Source organism: Cavia porcellus, unplaced genomic scaffold (genome assembly GCF_034190915.1).
Source record: "Cavia porcellus strain 051 isolate PalLab524CR breed Dunkin Hartley unplaced genomic scaffold, mCavPor4.1 scaffold_1, whole genome shotgun sequence".
Taxonomy (NCBI): Eukaryota; Metazoa; Chordata; class Mammalia; order Rodentia; family Caviidae; genus Cavia; species Cavia porcellus.
In genome coordinates this window covers 134,920,830-134,937,916 of record NW_026947484.1, presented here as the reverse complement: position 1 = coordinate 134,937,916, position 17,087 = coordinate 134,920,830, and the positions used below count along the sequence as shown (strand labels likewise).

Genomic DNA, 17,087 nt, shown 5'->3' with positions numbered 1-17,087 from the left:
TTGAAAGTCTTAATGGAAAATAGTAGAAATATTCATAAATTTTAAATTGGGCAGAATTCTTAACTAGTATAGTGAATTCTTGAACTGTTCTATTCCTTCTTGCTCAGGACGTGAATCTTCTCTTTGTTCAATTCTCTACCACAGAGCTAAGATGCTACACACATATTAGTAGCCATCCAGGTTATCAGATATACTGTCAGTGACTCAAGTGATCCTTACATAGTGGCCTAATGTTACAGTACAGTGCTTATGTCTTTTCTCTCACTTTCACATAAGCATCATGTCATCATACATTAAAAGAGAGACCATATTCACATAACTTTTATTATGTTATAATTATAGATATTGTTTTTAATTTCTTACTATACCTAATTTATAAATTAGCTATACATAGGTATGTATGTAAAAGAAAAAAATGTATATATATAGTTGAGTAGTAGCCACATTTCAGGCATCTATTGGGGATCTTAGCATATACCCTCTTGAATAAGAACAATTGTTTTCTCTTTTGACAACTGCTTGACATAAAGAAATGACTTCTAAGCAGTTCTAGCAGAACTGTTGTTCCTTGTACTTACTCCCTGGGCCTGGGAGGGTTTCCTTTATACTCATCCTCAGGTATTTCCTACTGTTGAACAATACAGATGGAAGCTCTTCCTCTCTTTGCAGGTGAAACCAGTGGGAATGAAAGTGATGGCGAATATCTGCCAAAGAGTGAGTGAGTCAGTGGGGCTGCTCCCTTTCTCATGATGTTACTGGTTATGGGTGGGGTGGCTCTTGTCTTTGTGATTAAGCTTGTTTTTCCCCCTCAAGAAGTTTCACTTTGTAGATCATTTCTTGATTTTTGGAATCTGATGTGATTTGGGAAACTAGTATATCAGTGATTTACAGAATGTTAAATCTCTCTAATGGATAGAGGCCAACCAGTATGGTTCTAAGGATGGGGTGTTCTTTCAAGAGCAGGACATATATGCAGTGGTTTTGTGGCAGCCCAACAGAGTGTATGAATTACCCTCTGCAACAAATACTTTCCATTTAATAGCTGATTTTTCATAGTAACTCAAGTATAGTTATATAGTCATTTTGGTATCTTTGGGTTTGAAAAAGGAAACATTTAGTAAAAAAAAAAAAAAAAGAAGAAAGAAAGATTTAGGAACTGAGTATGTAGCTCAGTGGTTAGTGGTAGAGAGATTGCCTACCATGTGCAAAGCCCTGAGTTCAATTGCCAGCACTGGGGGAAAAAAAAGGAGAAAGGAAATATTACCTGTTTTTATTCATAGGCAGTTATATTCCAATGTATTGTGCTGTCTGCTTTGTGTTAGAAAGTGTATTTCTGGCTCTACTCATCCAAGCACTTCATGGTGCTCTGTATCTTTATCTTTAATGAATTGTCACAGCAAGTTATTTACTTCCTGTTAAATACCTGACATACTGATGGATAGAAGAGTAGGGAACATGAACTATCTGGAAATCTGATACTTTGTAATCTTCTGACTAATAGTCTTGTGCTTATTTCACTGGCCTGAGTTGCCTCAGAGGTTTAATTCAGTAGCCTGACTAAAGCATCATGAGGTTCAGCCTTGATGTGTGAGGATGACTATTTTAGTGTTATTGCTAAGGGAGAAACAAGACCTAAAATTGTCTTGACTTGAGCTTAGCCTGTTGGGGTAACTAAAGGTTTGCCTGGAGCACTAAATGTCATAAATAATTTCAGGGAGCCATTCCTCTTTGTATTTTTAAAGTATTTTTAGTGTTTTAGTATTTTTGTGCCATCATTAACTTCTTTTGAGGAAGAATGTGTTGTATCTCAAAAAAAAAAAAAAAAAGAGAGAGAGAGAATGAGTCTCCTGGTCAGTGACTCAGAATGACACAATAGTTACACTTTTTCCTCTGCAAGTATACCATTTCCCTAGTAAAGATGGTCCAAGTTGTTCAGAATTTAGAGATAAATAAGAATAGAAAATACATGTTATCCTGTTTGGGGCAGGTATTGTCATGTACTATTTTAAAAACATGCTTCCGTGGTTTGATTCTTTTTAAGTAGTAGTCCATTAATAGGTATCTTCTTCTACTTCATTTTCCCCATGAGTTTAGCATGATTTATTGATATAAGCATATATCTATTACCAAGGAGAGAAAGGAAAAGCACAGTGTAAAGACAGCTTTTTGTTTAATTTTATCAAACTCATCTCTTTCTCCACAGACTCAGTTTGTTTTTCAAATTCTGACCTCTCCCATGAGTTTATGACATTCCCACCAGTGGTATCTATTGTTAATCCATTGCATCTTGCAAACCTTTTAATGTGTCCTGTTGTGCTGCCAGGAAAGGTTGGATAGCATGGAATGTGTGTTAGGCTTACATAATGTACCATTTGGGACATAGAAGCCCAGTCCCACTCACTGCTGGTTGGAGGTAGATTGAACCTGGGCTTTGTGAGGGTCTGCCTTTGTCCCATGAGTGTTTCATTGCCTAAACAGGTAAGTGTGTGAAGCAGATACTGGTTAGTCAGCATTCATTTAGCAATGACTGTGTGAAGATTACTCATATAGGTCTTAACCTCTAGGGCTAAAGGAAGACAGTACCACAGGGGAAATCATTACTCTGTGACTTCATTACAGATCGCCATAAGCGCTTAGCACAACTGCTGCAACCTTCCAAGAGGAATCCTCACTACCAGACCTTGGAGCGGGATCTTATTGAACTGCAAGAGCAGCAGTTGTTTGAACTTTTTGTGGTGGTATCTTTACAGAAAAAGTCATCAGGAATAAGCTACATTCCCCAGATTATACAGCAGTTCCCTAGCAAGGTAGGCTCATGGAAGCCAACAGGCATTCAAGAAGGTTCCTATGTGCTGTTTATGTTTATTTCCTTTCTTTTTATTTATTGTTATCTCAACAAAGTTTGCCCTCTACTGTAGGATCTGGTTAGTGACTTTGACAACATCTTATGTTAGACATAAGCTGCTCCAAAATGGAGATAGGAGAAGAAAAAGTTCATTTCTTAAATGTGTTTTATAATTTTGACTATACCATTTAATAATTTTGTTTTCCAGGTAATAGTTTTGGCTATATCATTTAATAATTTTGTTTTATACTTAATAATCTTTACAAAGTCTCAATTTTCCTACCCCTAATTAGGGAAAGAATAAATGTAGTAGAATAAGGTAATGATTTATATATGGATTCTGAAATAGCACTCTGTGTTAGTCACTTATTTAGCACTGTGGCTTTGAGCAGTTACTTAACCTTTCTGTGTCTTGTGTTTTTCATTTGTAAAATGGGATAATTATAACTATCCCTTTGAATTGTAGTAAAGTTAATATGGGCTAAATATATATAAGGTCCTTAGAACAGGGTCTGGCATATAATAAGCTATGTGTAACATTTTCCACTATTAAGTAAATATTTAATGAGATAATGTATGTAAAGTACATCATTCAGATGTCAGATACTAAATGGTGGCTGTTATTATTAACACTGTCACTTGATTCTCTCTTTTTCAAAGCTCATTAATTTAATCAAATATTAAAATGCCTACTGTTTGCCAGATTTAGATAATAGGAGTACAACTGAAAAAATATTTTCTTCTTTTTGTTTATTTTTGCCACAGGGTCTTGCTATGTTCAGGTTGGGCTTGAACTCATGGTGTAGCTCAGGCTGGCCTAGTCCTCTTGCCTCAATCTCCCTGATGCTGGGATTATAGGTGTGTGCCATCATACTAGCAAGAAAGATTTTCTTTTTTTTTTTTTTTGTCTTTTTCCTTTTTATCGGTACCGGGGATCGAACTCACGACTGCCTGCTTGCAAGGCAGGCGCTTAAAGCAAGAAAGATTTTCTTAAAGTCTCACTGATCTTACTGAGTCTGTGAACAAACCAAGCCCATCAACATGTGGGTTTTCCTTTTCCTTTCTTTCCTCTTCTTTTTTTATTTATATAAGATTTTGTAAAAAAAAAAAAAAAAAAGTCAATATTTATTGTTTCTAATGTTTAAGAATTCATCCTTTCAGAGTTTGGGGATATAGCTCATGTCATGCGCAAGGTTATGAATTAGATCCCCAACACTGCATAAAACAAATAAAATTCCACACAAAAGTTTGTATTTCATCTTGAGAAACTGGAAAGACTACCAATGCTTAGCTCGCATTTCTGAGTGTCAGGAATTTGCTGATGCTGAATAAAAATGACTTCATGGGCCAGTGCAATGCATAAGGTCCCTTACTAAGAAGGGCCCCTGGCTTAAGGTTTAATGCTTTGTGGTCACCATCTTGAGATACTTAATAATTTTTATCTTTGAATTTGTGTTTTTGTATTTGAAGTCCTATGAGACTGTTGGGCTTCTACCAAGTTTCAGTTCATGCATGGTCTCACATTCTGCTGCCCTCCGGGGATGGCTCTCCTAGTTTTCATGGTTCTCTCGGCCCTGTTGTGCCTCCTTTTCATCCCCACAGAGTGACTGCTGCCACTTTCTGTCCTTGGCAAGGGCTTATGCACTGACAAAGGAAGCTTGTGCTCAGGCAAGCACTGCTCCACAGCATTTCCAGGCAGGCAAGGGGACAGCCCTCCCTGCTCTGCTGGGACTGCTCAGTGTGTCTAGTGATGACCTGGTAGAGAAAAAGCCTTCCCACCACCCCAAAGGACCAAGCACATCCTTGTTCAAAGCTGTAATCTAGGAGGTTGCCAAATTATTGTGGGTTAAAATGATGACCGTATGGGAAGGGGAAATGGCATGCTTACCTTCCACATCTCTGGTCAGCCCTGAGTCTTAGTTCTGCTGCTGACCAGAGAGAAAACTGAGTAGCTACGACTACCAGTGTATCAGATTGGAGGCTCAGGCCCCTCGTAAGGGGGTGTACTTGTCAGTCAGGATCCTTGAGCCAAGGAAGGCAGGTAAAATCTCACTGCAGCTTCAAAGACCTCAGAAGCAGGAAAACGTTTTGTATTTGTTTGTATTTCATTTTTTTCTTTTAAACAAGATCCTTCACATTTTCATCTTGCTGTCTGCTTAGAAAATTATCTGACTCGATTAAAAAAAAAAGAAAGAAAATTATATGGCTAGCCCTGGGCACGTTTTATCCCTTTAAGTAGGAGCATTTATTCATTTTTCAGTTTATTTGTACTGCTTCTCACTTAAGACTTTGTATTTATAATCCAGTTATATTTTTCACTAAAAAGTAGTGAAACACGTTGCTGTAATCTAAAAAACATTTTCTTCGTAGATTCTCATTTTTCAGTGTCTTCAACATTTCTTCAGTAAATAAATATATAAGTTTACTTTCTCATAAACTCTTCAACTTAGCTGAAAATACAGTGTGACAGCATTGTTTGGTAAAAGGAACTTACTTGGTGAGAGTGGCTTAATTTTTTAACCTGGTTTTCATTAGTTTTATAATTGGAGAGAGTAAAGCTAAACCTGAATTCATAACCTCACAACCGTGTAAGGACACAGTAGTGATTCAGAGATGTCTCCAAGTAAGCTATTACTATCTTTGTGCCTCAAGCATCCATCGATTGGGTGGGAGTGATCCTGTTGAGCCTCTTTTGGTTTCAGTTGTGGAAAAGCTTGAATGAAGAGGATTGTGAATCATTTAACACTATAAAAAGTATAGACTATGGGCTGTACATGGTAGTGTACATGTGTAATTCCAGCCCTCAGAAGGCTAAGGCAGGAATGCCTTGAGTTCAAGGTTAGTCCGAGCTACCTAGTGAAACCTTGTCTCAAAATTACAGTATAAACTGTAACACCCCTAAAATTTTATTAGATGCTTTTCCTTGGTGGGGGGTGCTGGGGATCAAACCTAGGGGCTCACACATGCTAACATAGCAGTCTACCACTGAGCCACACCCCCAGAACTGATACTACTATTCTGTTTTTTTTTCAATTCTTATGTTTCAGTACATGTTTGTAGTACATAGTGATTATATTCTTATATTCTTTTTTTTTTTTTTTTTTTTTTTGGCTTTTTTCTTTTTATCGGTACCGGGGATCGAACTCACGACTGCCTGCTTGCAAGGCAGTCGCTTATGCCGCTGAGCTAAATCTCCAGCCCCTATATTCTTACATTCTATATTCTTTATATTCCAAATTAAAACAATACATATTTCAATTCTTTTTTACATACCTTTCCCTCTTTCCTCTCTCCTTCCCCCATCTCTTGGTGCTTTTATGTTTGTTTTTTAAGAGCTTAATATCTGAGTGTCTAAGAATGGCTGCATTTTTATTTCAAACAATAAACAATAAATCATTAATTATCTGAAAGTAATATGATAATTAAAGGTGTGTGGCTGTCTTTATCCAGGACAGGTCATAATAATTTCTGAATATCTTAGTTTAACTAAATGTAGACTGTCTTTTAAAGTATAATACCACACTTAAACAAGTGTCTTCCATGCTAAAATTTAACAGGATGTTGCAAAACAGTAATTAGACAGTAAAGATTGTATGCTAAGGGAAATGATTATATATGGGAGGAATTCTAAAAATAGTATCTTTTCTAAATAACATTCATCTCCTTTTTCAAAACATCCTTGATTACTGATCAGAGAATATCTTGAACTGGCTTAGTTTTTACTGTCAGTAATATTAGACATTTTACCTATCTTCTATCCCATAATTCATGAAATACGGATTCCTATTTGTGCATCCTGAATTAGATTGTACCTCTAGATGAGAAATTATTTTCACCCACCTTTCTTAACACTAGATTATAGTGTCTCCACAGGTACCATTTGTGTTTAAAAATAGTTTCCTTATTTTTAGTAGCTGTTCTTAGTACATTCTTCTTGAATTTTTAATCTTGGCTTTCCTGTTTTGCTAAGCAGTACAAAACAACACTGAGATAATCTGCTTTGGGTTGGTTTATACCTTTTTTCCTAAGACCAGGCTCAGTTTTTATTTTTATTCTCCACCTTCGTGGAATATTGTCAGCTGTGGTATTATCTTTCTCAGGGTGATCATGGCTATAAGCAATCAAAAGACACTGAAGAAAGGCTCAAAGTTATCCCAAAATTTTGTTTTCCTGATTCAGAAGAGTGGATACCAACATTACAACTCAAGAGGTAAATGGGCCACTTTGTCTTACTTCTCTTTGTTGCAACTGCAAAAAGAGAGAGCATTGAGAAATGAGTAGAGCCAGAAGTGAAGCTGTATAAATACTGGAAGGATGCAGTGGAAGGAAAGGAAGAAATAGAATTAGGACATTTCCTATGTGGGACTCAAAAAATAAAAATACAAAATAATTTTAGTGTCAAAGAAAACAAGTTTGAAAGTCTGTACAGTTTTCCAGTTCTGTAGAAAAAAATAGTTCCACTTTACATAAAATAAGACATGGGACAAAGAGGACAGGAAAAGAAGACTTGAACTTTGGGACTCCAGACCTAGAAAAAGCTAAAACAGAACCATGTTCCTCATCTTATTTCTCCTTCAAGTTGATAGAAAAAGTCACAGTTGAGACTCTATGTTTCCCTGTGGAGCTTTTCTTATAGAGGGAGAATGTTCAGTTTGGGAGATGTGAGTATATTGAGAAGAAAAGAATTAAAGAATTTCTTACATGTAATTATAGGAAATCACTATTCTTATTTAATAAAACATCATTATCTATGAACTGCTTATAAATAGAAACTGTTTTATTAACAGTATGGTACCAGAAACTCTATAAGAGTATAAGGCAGGAGAATTTCATGAACTTGTGAGTTTGGGACCTGCCTGAGCATCAACTTAGCAAGACTCTGTCTTGAATAAAACAAAACAAATAAAAAACCCACCTGTCCTTACTGAGAGTGTCTTTTAGGCAGAAGAGCTTGTTTAAGTGAGCGGTGTCACATGCTGATGGCCTGCTGGATGGTAGTTTCAACTGTTGCTTAAGAAGCTCTGCCTCACCTCCACACTTAGCTGCTGTCTCTCATAACCTGTTTAATCTGATCACCTCTTCATCTCTCAGTCACCAGCGTTAGTGTTCTTGTGTTATCAGTTCCACTGCTAAAACATCTTTTTCATATTAACTTGGTTGCTCTGTGGTGCTTTTCTCCCTGGGTTATATGTGCTTATTCTAGAAACAGATGAATAAGTAAAAAGCAGAAACTAGAACTCACTGGTGCTTTGGTACTTAGAGATAATCCATATAAATATTTTGGCATATTCCCTTCTGATCTTTATTTTTTGGCCATATATAGTTATAAATAGTATTCATCATTCAAATTAATGTTTCTTCGATTATTAGCAAGTGTTTCTTCGATTATTAGCAAGTTTTTCCTTGGAAATCTTTGGACCTTCTTTTTGGAAATTATCTTTGCATATCTTTTGCCCATGTTTCAAATGAGGAATTATACTTTTCCTATTAATTTTGGGAGTTTTTGTTTTGTTTTTGCTTTTTTTTTGAGACAAGGTTTTGCTATGTAGTTCAGGCTGGGCTTGAACAATCCTCCTACTTCAGCCTCCTGAGTGCTGGGATTATTAGTATGTGCCACTGTGCCTGACTTCCTATCAATTTTTTGTATACCACTGTTGTGTATGGTCTTTCAGAATTAAATAGAAGAATCTGCAAAGGAGCAGTGTCACATCAAAGTTCTTTATAACTTACCTACATGTTTGACTAAATCAGATATGCAACAAAAGGAAAATAGAATTAGCAGCTAGAGTAGCTAAGTAACAGAGTAAAAAAAGGCAACAGTTTATCCTGTACCAGTTTGCTCACTCAGCACAGAATCTTGAGGCCAGTCTTGAGGCCTGGACATTCCTTAGAAGAAATGTGACATTATTTAATAAAATGTCATATTATTGCCTCCCCTTTGATCACAAAATGACTGATATTAGGCCCTATTTTTAGTTGTTTATTCTATGAGGAATGCCATACATGGTTAGTTGGATTTTAGAATAACAGTTGATTATTTTTTCAGTGAAACTTTCTCCTTTGTTTTGACTGGTGAAGATGGAAGCCGGTGGTTTGGTTACTGTAAGAAGCTCTTGGTAAGTACCAGACTTGTACTATAGTCTGAGTTGGTCAAGAGACAGTGAAGTCAAACTGGGAAGTTCAGAATCACTATCTAGATGAGTTTGATTTTTTATTTGTGTCTTTTTGAGACAGGATCTCAAAGTGCAGTTCAGGATGACCTTGAGCTCACTTTATGGTCTTGAACTTGTGGCAATCCTCCTGCCTCAGCCTCCCAAGTGCTGGGATTCTGTGTTGTTTATTCTATGAGGAATGCCATACATGATTAGTTGGATTTCAGAATAACAGTTGATTATTTTTTCAGTGAAACTTTCTCCTTTGTTTTGACTTTCAGAATAACAGTTGATATTTTTTCAGTGAAACTTTCTCCTCCCATGTGCACCACCATGCCCAGCTTCTGGAGGAGTTTGAGGACTCCCAATGATTAGTATTTTAAAGAAGCTGTGTTAGCTTTATACAGCAAAACAAAGGTGAAGTTCAGTCACAGCATACTCTAGAATAGAAAGTAAGGATTTATTTTATTTGTTTACAATAAAGACATAGTGGTTGAATATCAGTCTGGCCACATGTGAAGAATGAACTGCAGTGACCCAACCAAGGAGTGCTGAGATACCAACCATGTTAGGGCTTTCTTCTTGTTTAGATGCCACCCCTTCACCTGTAATAAATCATGCGATCGTGGTTAGTACTTTGCTCGTCTTGCACTGTTCATTGAGGATGGAGGCCTTAGGTCTTGCTCCATGCTAAGGGAGTCAGGTACAGTGGATGTTCTTGTAGTCCCAGCTACTCAGGGATACTGAGGCAGGAGCATTGCCAGAGCTCAGAAGTTCCAGATCAGCAAGAATGACATAGTGAGATCTTATTTCAGAGAGAGACGAGGGAGGGAATATTAAAAGAATATTAATGGGTCTTAACTACTAAAAACTTGTGCTGTGTGATTGTTGTTTTCTTACAGCCAGGAGGCAAAGGAAAACGACTCCCTGAGGTATACTGCATGGTTAGTCGCCTAGGCTGCTTCAATCTATTTTCAAAGGTGAGTGAAGAATCTGAGTGAAAAATGGGGTCTGTGAAAGGTGATGAGCACTGAGAAAACTTTGCTTGCTTATGACGTCACTGGACAATAGACTTTACCATACTGCTTTAGAAAAGTTCTCTATTGATGAATTAGAACCACAAGCTTGAAGACTAAATGTAGCTCTCCCATCCAGCTGACATTGCTGCATCATCCTTATTTTGTTTTTCTAAAACTCCCAGGTTTTTTGTTTGTTTTATTCTTTGTCTTTTTGAGACATGGTTTCACTATGCAATTCAGGCTGCCCTTGAACTCACAGAGATCCTCCTGCCTCAGCCTCTTGAGTGTTGGGATTACAGGCATGCACCATGCACCCAACTAAATCTCCCAATTTAAAGAGAACACAACCCAAACCTTGTCTTAATGTGCTTCCTAGATCCCAAATTACACTGATAGATAACATTGTCAGTGTCTTTTTTTTTTTTTTTTTTTTTTTTGAGATTAGGTTTTACAGTTCGGTTCAGGCTGGCCTAGAATTCACTTCAAGGTTCCCCTCAGACCACCGACCCATTGTGTCAGGGTTTTTTTGTCCCTTCTGTAGTGAAATCAATTGATTTGTGTTAGTAACTTTTTCAAGGGTGTAAAGATATCCCACAGAGACCATACGCTCTAATGAACTTTTACTGGTTGTAGAAACTTGCCTGTTTTATTTTTTTATTTTTAATTTGTGGTATTTCTGAGACAGGATCTTGCTTTACAATTCAGGCTGACCTTGAACTCACTATGTAGTCCAGGCTGCTGCCACAGCCTCCTGAGTGTTGCGATTGCAGGCGTGCACCACTACATCCAACGGAAATTTACCTGTTTGAAATCTATTGCTGTTATGTTCAACACGTGCACCAAATTTGGCAGGTTCTAAAAAAAGGATTTTTATGAGGATTTCTTGTTTGATTGTTTGTTTTTTGGTTTTTTGTTTTGTTTTGGTTTTTTTTTGAGTCTTTGTCTCACTATGTAGTTCAGTCTGGCCTCAGACTCCCAAGTGCTAGGATTACAGATGTGTGCCATCATGCCTGGCTGACTGTTATGTCTTTGAACTGAGTTAATAATAAAATAACATATTTTTTGTGTGTAGATTCTGGATGAAGTAGAGAAAAGAAGAGAAATGTCTCCAGCCCTTGTTTACCCATTCATGCGAAGTGTCATGGAAGCTCCTTTTCCAGCTCCTGGACGCACCATCACAGTCAAGAGCTACCTCCCTGGGGCTGGGGATGGGGTAACTTACCTCATTTCATAAAGATTTGATAGCCATCAAAAAGCAGGTCTTGTACCATAGGCCAATTTCCAGAAGCAAAGAGCATAGTTTCTTTCTATAAATGAGAAGTATTTTTTCCCGAAAAGCACTGAAGAAACATTTGTAATGCAGTTGAACCATGACCCAAGACCTAAGAATTATTTACCCATACATGGACTAGGTCCACTCTGTACTAAAAATTTCAGTGTGATAAGTAACAATTATACATATTATTGTCAGATTGAATGAAGGATATTGCTAGAAATTTACAGAACAGAAATAAGATACAGGATCTTGGGATTAGAATAAGCAGCTTCACAGTCTTCCTGTGGCCCCATAGACTTTTTGTAGTAGACCCTTTTTCTTGAATATAAGTAGTAAAGGCATAAGAGAATCTGCTAGTGTTGTCATTCAAGGTTGTTTTCCAACATCCACTCCCCTGAATCAAATTTTTACATTTCAGTCAATTGAACTCTGCCGACCACTAGATTCACGATTGGAACATGTGGATTTTGAATGCCTTTTTAAGTGCTTGAGTGTGTGCCATCTCATCCGGGTCTGTGCCTCTCTCCTGTTGGAGCGGAGGGTGATCTTTGTTGCCAACAGCCTAAGGTAAGAAAGAAATAAGTTAAACAGGGCTGGGGATGTAGCTCAGTGGTAGAGTACCCAGCATGCCCAAGGCCCTCGCACCATAAATAATAATATACGAAAACAAATATTTAAGTGAAATATGTTACTTTATACTTATTCTTGCTATTTTAAAATTTAGATATATTTATAAAAATCTAGAATTAGTCTCTGATTACCTAATGCTATAGCAAGGTGACTATAATTCCAGAAGCTAATGGGTCATTTACATTAGAGTGTAACGATGACTTTTCTTTATACATTATTTTTGCTTAAACTGCTGTTAAAAATTGGTACTCCCAGCCAAGTGCAGTGGTTGGCACCAGTATTCCCAGCTTTTGGGAGGCTGATGCAAGATGATTGTTTGAACGCAGGAGAAGTTCAAGACCAGCTGGGGCAACATAGGAAGAACTATCTCTTTAGAAAATTGTTACTGCTTTTCTACATGCACACTAATTTCTAGTTTGATAAATTATAAAGAATCTGGGTTAAGGTTAAACCTTTTTCAGTTAAATGAAGCTGAAATTTTTAAGGGGTGGGGATATAGCTCAGTGGCACAAGCACCTGCCTGGGAAGTACAAGGTGCTGAGTTCATTTCCTAATACCTAAATAAATAAATAAATAAATAAAATTAAAACATTAAAACTAATGCATACTCGTGGGGTTGTGAATCTGTGAACATAAAACAGCATCAGTATGGCATTCTTTACTGACATAGCTAAAACACCCTGCATGTGTTGCTCTGTATCTGACACTATTCACTTTCTCCTCTGGCCAGCACACTGTCAAAATGTGGCCATGCTGTGGTAGCTACCTTGTATCCATTCACATGGCAGCATACCTACATCCCAGTCCTTCCGGCATCTATGATTGACATTGTGTGCTCACCTACCCCTTTTCTCATTGGAATCCTATCGTGCTCCTTACCACAGCTCCAAGACCTACCTATTGAAGAGGTAAGCGGCCTAATAAATGGTGGAATTTTCATATATTATTAATACATTATGCTGTCATAATTTTGGCATCTTTTTCATTTTTGGGGGTGATACCTTTTTATTGAGATGAAAAAATTCTGTAGTATACATGAATCCAAAGTTGGCTTATTTACAGTAGTGAATAATGGACTCATTCTTGTGTTACTCTGAAAGGTAGGCTTTTGGAGGAATTTTCTTAAAGTCAGAAACAAAAATGACTCTGGGGTAATTTAAAAAATTATTTTAAAGAAACTGTTTCAAGCGTGATAGTACATACCTGTAATCCCAGCCCTTTGAGAGGGTGTGGAGGCAGGAGGGCCATACAAGTTCAAGCCCCATCTGGGCCACTTAGCAGGATATTATCTCAATAAAGAGGGAGAAAAAAGGCTGAGGATATAGCTTAGTGATAGAGCCTCCCTGGGTTTGGTCATCAGGACTGAAGGGAGAGAGCAGTAGGAGAAAAAGAAATGAAATGAGAGGAAATGAGGAGAGAAGGAGGAAACCTGTTTCAAATATAACACAAAACAATAAATGTCCTAAATAAAACAAAATATACAGCTTTGTGAATTACCTCAAAGTGAGCATTTATTTAGCCCTGCATGGAGTGGGATGAAATGGCACAGCAGTGGAGTCAGTTCCAGTACTTTGGTGTTCCCCATCATGCCTTGTGTTAATCTCTGGTCTCTTTCCCACTCTCTGTAAAAGGTCATCACTTGATTTTCATGGTGTTTATTTACTTGTTTTTCTTCATGATTTTACCCTTTTGGCATGTATCCCTAAACAATGTAATTATGCTTTGCCTGGTTTTAAGCTTGATATAAGTAGATTTATATAGTAAAGGTGATATTCCACTGGCTTGTTTTGCTCAAAATTTTGCATATAAGATTGATCCATGTTGATGGCATTAATAATAGTTGTATCATTTTTTAAAGTTAATTTTATTGGTACATTTTAGATATATATAATGATAGCATTCATAGCGAATTTGTACCTATGCATGATATATATTAATTTTTTTCCTGTTCCTCCCTTCAACTCCTCTTCCCTTATTTACAGAAGCTTTGTTTCTACTTTTTTGTTCTATCTTTTTCCTTTTTCCTTCCTAGCTTTTCACCTCCCCTTCTTTAGTTCCCCTTCCCATTTCAACATTTCTTCCTGATTATGTATAGCATTCCATTGCCTTAATGGATCATAATTTCTTACTCATTCTACAGTTGATGAACATTTGAATTGTTTTAGACTTTGAGTTATTATGAATAGTCTTAGTATAACCATCCGTGTTTATGATTTTTGTACACACATTCATTCAGTTTTGAGTGTATGTACTTGGAAATGAACTACTAGGTCATTGGATAAGCATTCCTTCAGCTTCAGTAAATAAAGTCAAACTCTTCCAAAGGAGTTGTGCCAGTTTAAACAACAATAGTGAAAGTTCTGGCATTCAACATCCTCACCAACACTCATCATTTGTGAAATGTATCTTACCTGTTGAATGTGTTTTGGTATTCTAATTTAAATTTGCATTCCTTGTTAAATTTGCATTCCTTGCATACTGTTGAGGTATGGTTTAGTGGCTATTTGAATATCATCATTTATAAAATTTGCTGTCGTTCTACTAGACTATTTACCCTCTTGTTTATTGGTAAGATGTCTTTTATTTTCTGTCTTTTTTTTTTCTTCTTGCAGTGCTAGAGTTTGAATGTAGGGCCTCACACATGCCAAGTGAGAACTCTACCACTGAGGCAAATGGAAAAAGTCATCTTAATTCTGGCATATGTATATGTGCTTTGTTTTGTTGTTGGTCTACTGGGACAGGTTCTTGCTATATAGCTGAGGCTGGCCTTGAACTCGCCCTCCTGCCTCAGCCTGTGAATGCTAGCATTACAGACATGCACCACCATGCTCAACTCTTTATTTTTTGACACATAGTCTTGCTATGTCGTTCAGGCTAGACTGGAACCCACAATGTAGCCTAGATTGGCCTCAAACTCAAGACCCTTCTGCTTTAGCGTCCTGAGGGTTAGAATTAGAGGGTGCCAGTATGCCCTGCTCTTTTTATATCCTAGAAACCAGCTTCTTTGTCCAATATTTGCCCTTTCATCTTACAAAATGATGTTTTTAATACAGAGAAGTTTTTGTTTTTGTTTTGTATTACTGGGAATTGAATTTAGGGAGGACTGAGCTACAAACCCAACCCTTTTTGAAGTTTTCATTTTGAAACAGGGTTTTACTAAATTGCCAAGGCTGTCCTTGAACTTGAGTAGCTGGGATTACAGGGCTCCACTGCATCCTGCTAGTTTTTAATTTTAATATGGTTAAAATTATCAATGTTTCTTTTTTCTTTTCTTTCTCTCTCTCTCTCTCTCTCTCTCTCTCTCTCTCTTTCTTTCTTTCTTTCTTTCTTTCACAGAGTTTCACTATGAAGTTCAGGGTGGCTTTGAACTCACTTTGTAGCCCTGGATGGACTTTAACTGTTCACTGATCCTCCTGCCTCAGCCTCCCCGGTGCTGGGATTATGGGCATGTGCCACACACCTGGCATCTTCTCATTTGTTACTAGTGTTATTTAAGGTTTTTAATATTAACTTAATGAAGATATCTTCCTACAATATCTTCTTTATTATTTTGCCTCTTTTAGCTCTGAATCCACCTAGTATTTTATGTTTTTTGTAAAATGCATATTAGAGGTCATTTGTTATCAATAACTACCTATGCCAGTACCACCTATTGAAGAGACTATTCTTCTACCACTATTGTGTTGCAGTAACCTTTTAGGAGTCTTTTACTCTATAAATGCACATACCATTATTTTCTTTTTGCTCGTACCATTATTTGTTTTCGTTTGCAATTTGTTGTATTGGTAGGTTAACTTTTAAATGAGCTACAACTTTGAGTTAATTTTGTTTGAAACTATTCCTGTTGCATGAGAGTCTCAAAACTTAAAACACCCTTTTGATCTGGCAGTGCTTGATGTATTTATCTGTGAATGTCTCTAGTTGAACCCGCCTGGTTCCTTTATTCCATAGGTGCTGATAGTTGATCTCTGTGCTGACAAGTTCTTACAGGAGGTGAGTGACAAAGGGAATAATTACATGTTTGGGATATATATTTCTGTGTAGATACTTACACAGAAAATATGTGAAAGTACTTAGAGAAGATGACTCAGGCAAGAATTTTAACTTCTACCCATACTTGAAATGATAGTTTCTACCTATCCTTGAATCATACAAGATTGACCTGAAAAATTTGGCTTAGGTTTATAGCTGTCTGTTCCAAAAAAGAAAGAGGAAACAGAGTAAGTGCCATGCTCAAAGTAAGTAATCATCCCTTCAACTCTAGATGGATTAACATAAAAGCCTCTAGTTGAGTTAAATTTAAAAGGCATTAGCTGCTTCCCAGCCACTATGAAGTAAACAGTTTTGCTCTACTATGCCCTTCTACCATGATGGTCTCGCTTTTAAGCTAGATGACCATGGACTGAAACTGTGAGCCAAATAAACCATTTTTTCCTTTAAAAAATTAGTTGGTCATGGTGGTACATGTCTGTAATCACAGCTCTTGGGAGGCCGTGGTAATAGGATTACTGTGAGTTCAAGGCCAGCCTGAGCTATATACTGAATTTAAGACCACCTTGCACTATGTAGGAAGACCTTGTCTTCCCTACCAAAAAAAATCATTTATTGAATTGAGGATGTAGGTTAGTGGTAGACCACCTGGCTAGCATGCATGAGACCCTAGGTTTAATCCCCAGTACCACACACACACACACACACACTATATATATATATATATATATATATATATATATATGCAATTAGAATGTAAAGATTAATAAGACAGATGCAATTTGAACACTCTTACAGTGCTTGAGTGTCTTACAGACCAAATGGATGGGGAAATATTATTTTAGAAATGATATACAGAAATAGAAATTTGAATAAAATAGGATAGGAACAAAAAAGAAGTGATTATTTCTTCTGGGTATTGAAGTAGAAAGGAAAAGTTACTAAATTCTTCTCAGTATCCCTGGATTATAAATTATATATTTATTTATAAGCACTGAAATACAATATGAAAAGAATAAAAACCAGAAATGGGGGCTTATACCTGTAATCCTGGAAGGTGTGAGACTAGGTAAGGGAGAAGGATTGTGAGCTTAAGACTAGCCTGGGCTACATTGAGAGTTTAGGCCAGTCTGGGATACATAGCATGAGACTCTTAAAAAAAATAGAAGGAGGAG

General features: G+C 36.9%; 1 protein-coding gene across 2 annotated transcripts in view; it reads left to right on the top strand.

Moving 5' to 3' along the window:
• The window catches only part of Dennd2c (DENN domain containing 2C), a 118,424-nt gene that overhangs the window by 83,258 nt on the left and 18,079 nt on the right, over positions 1–17,087 (top strand). For both annotated transcript variants that reach the window (XM_005007888.4, XM_063255819.1), the window contains exons 7-15: positions 670–714; positions 2,620–2,807; positions 6,946–7,055; positions 8,892–8,961; positions 9,900–9,977; positions 11,089–11,229; positions 11,711–11,859; positions 12,653–12,830; positions 15,874–15,915. In XM_005007888.4, the coding sequence (XP_005007945.1) occupies positions 670–714; positions 2,620–2,807; positions 6,946–7,055; positions 8,892–8,961; positions 9,900–9,977; positions 11,089–11,229; positions 11,711–11,859; positions 12,653–12,830; positions 15,874–15,915 (1,001 nt within the window). The remainder of the gene's footprint in view (positions 1–669; positions 715–2,619; positions 2,808–6,945; positions 7,056–8,891; positions 8,962–9,899; positions 9,978–11,088; positions 11,230–11,710; positions 11,860–12,652; positions 12,831–15,873; positions 15,916–17,087) is intronic.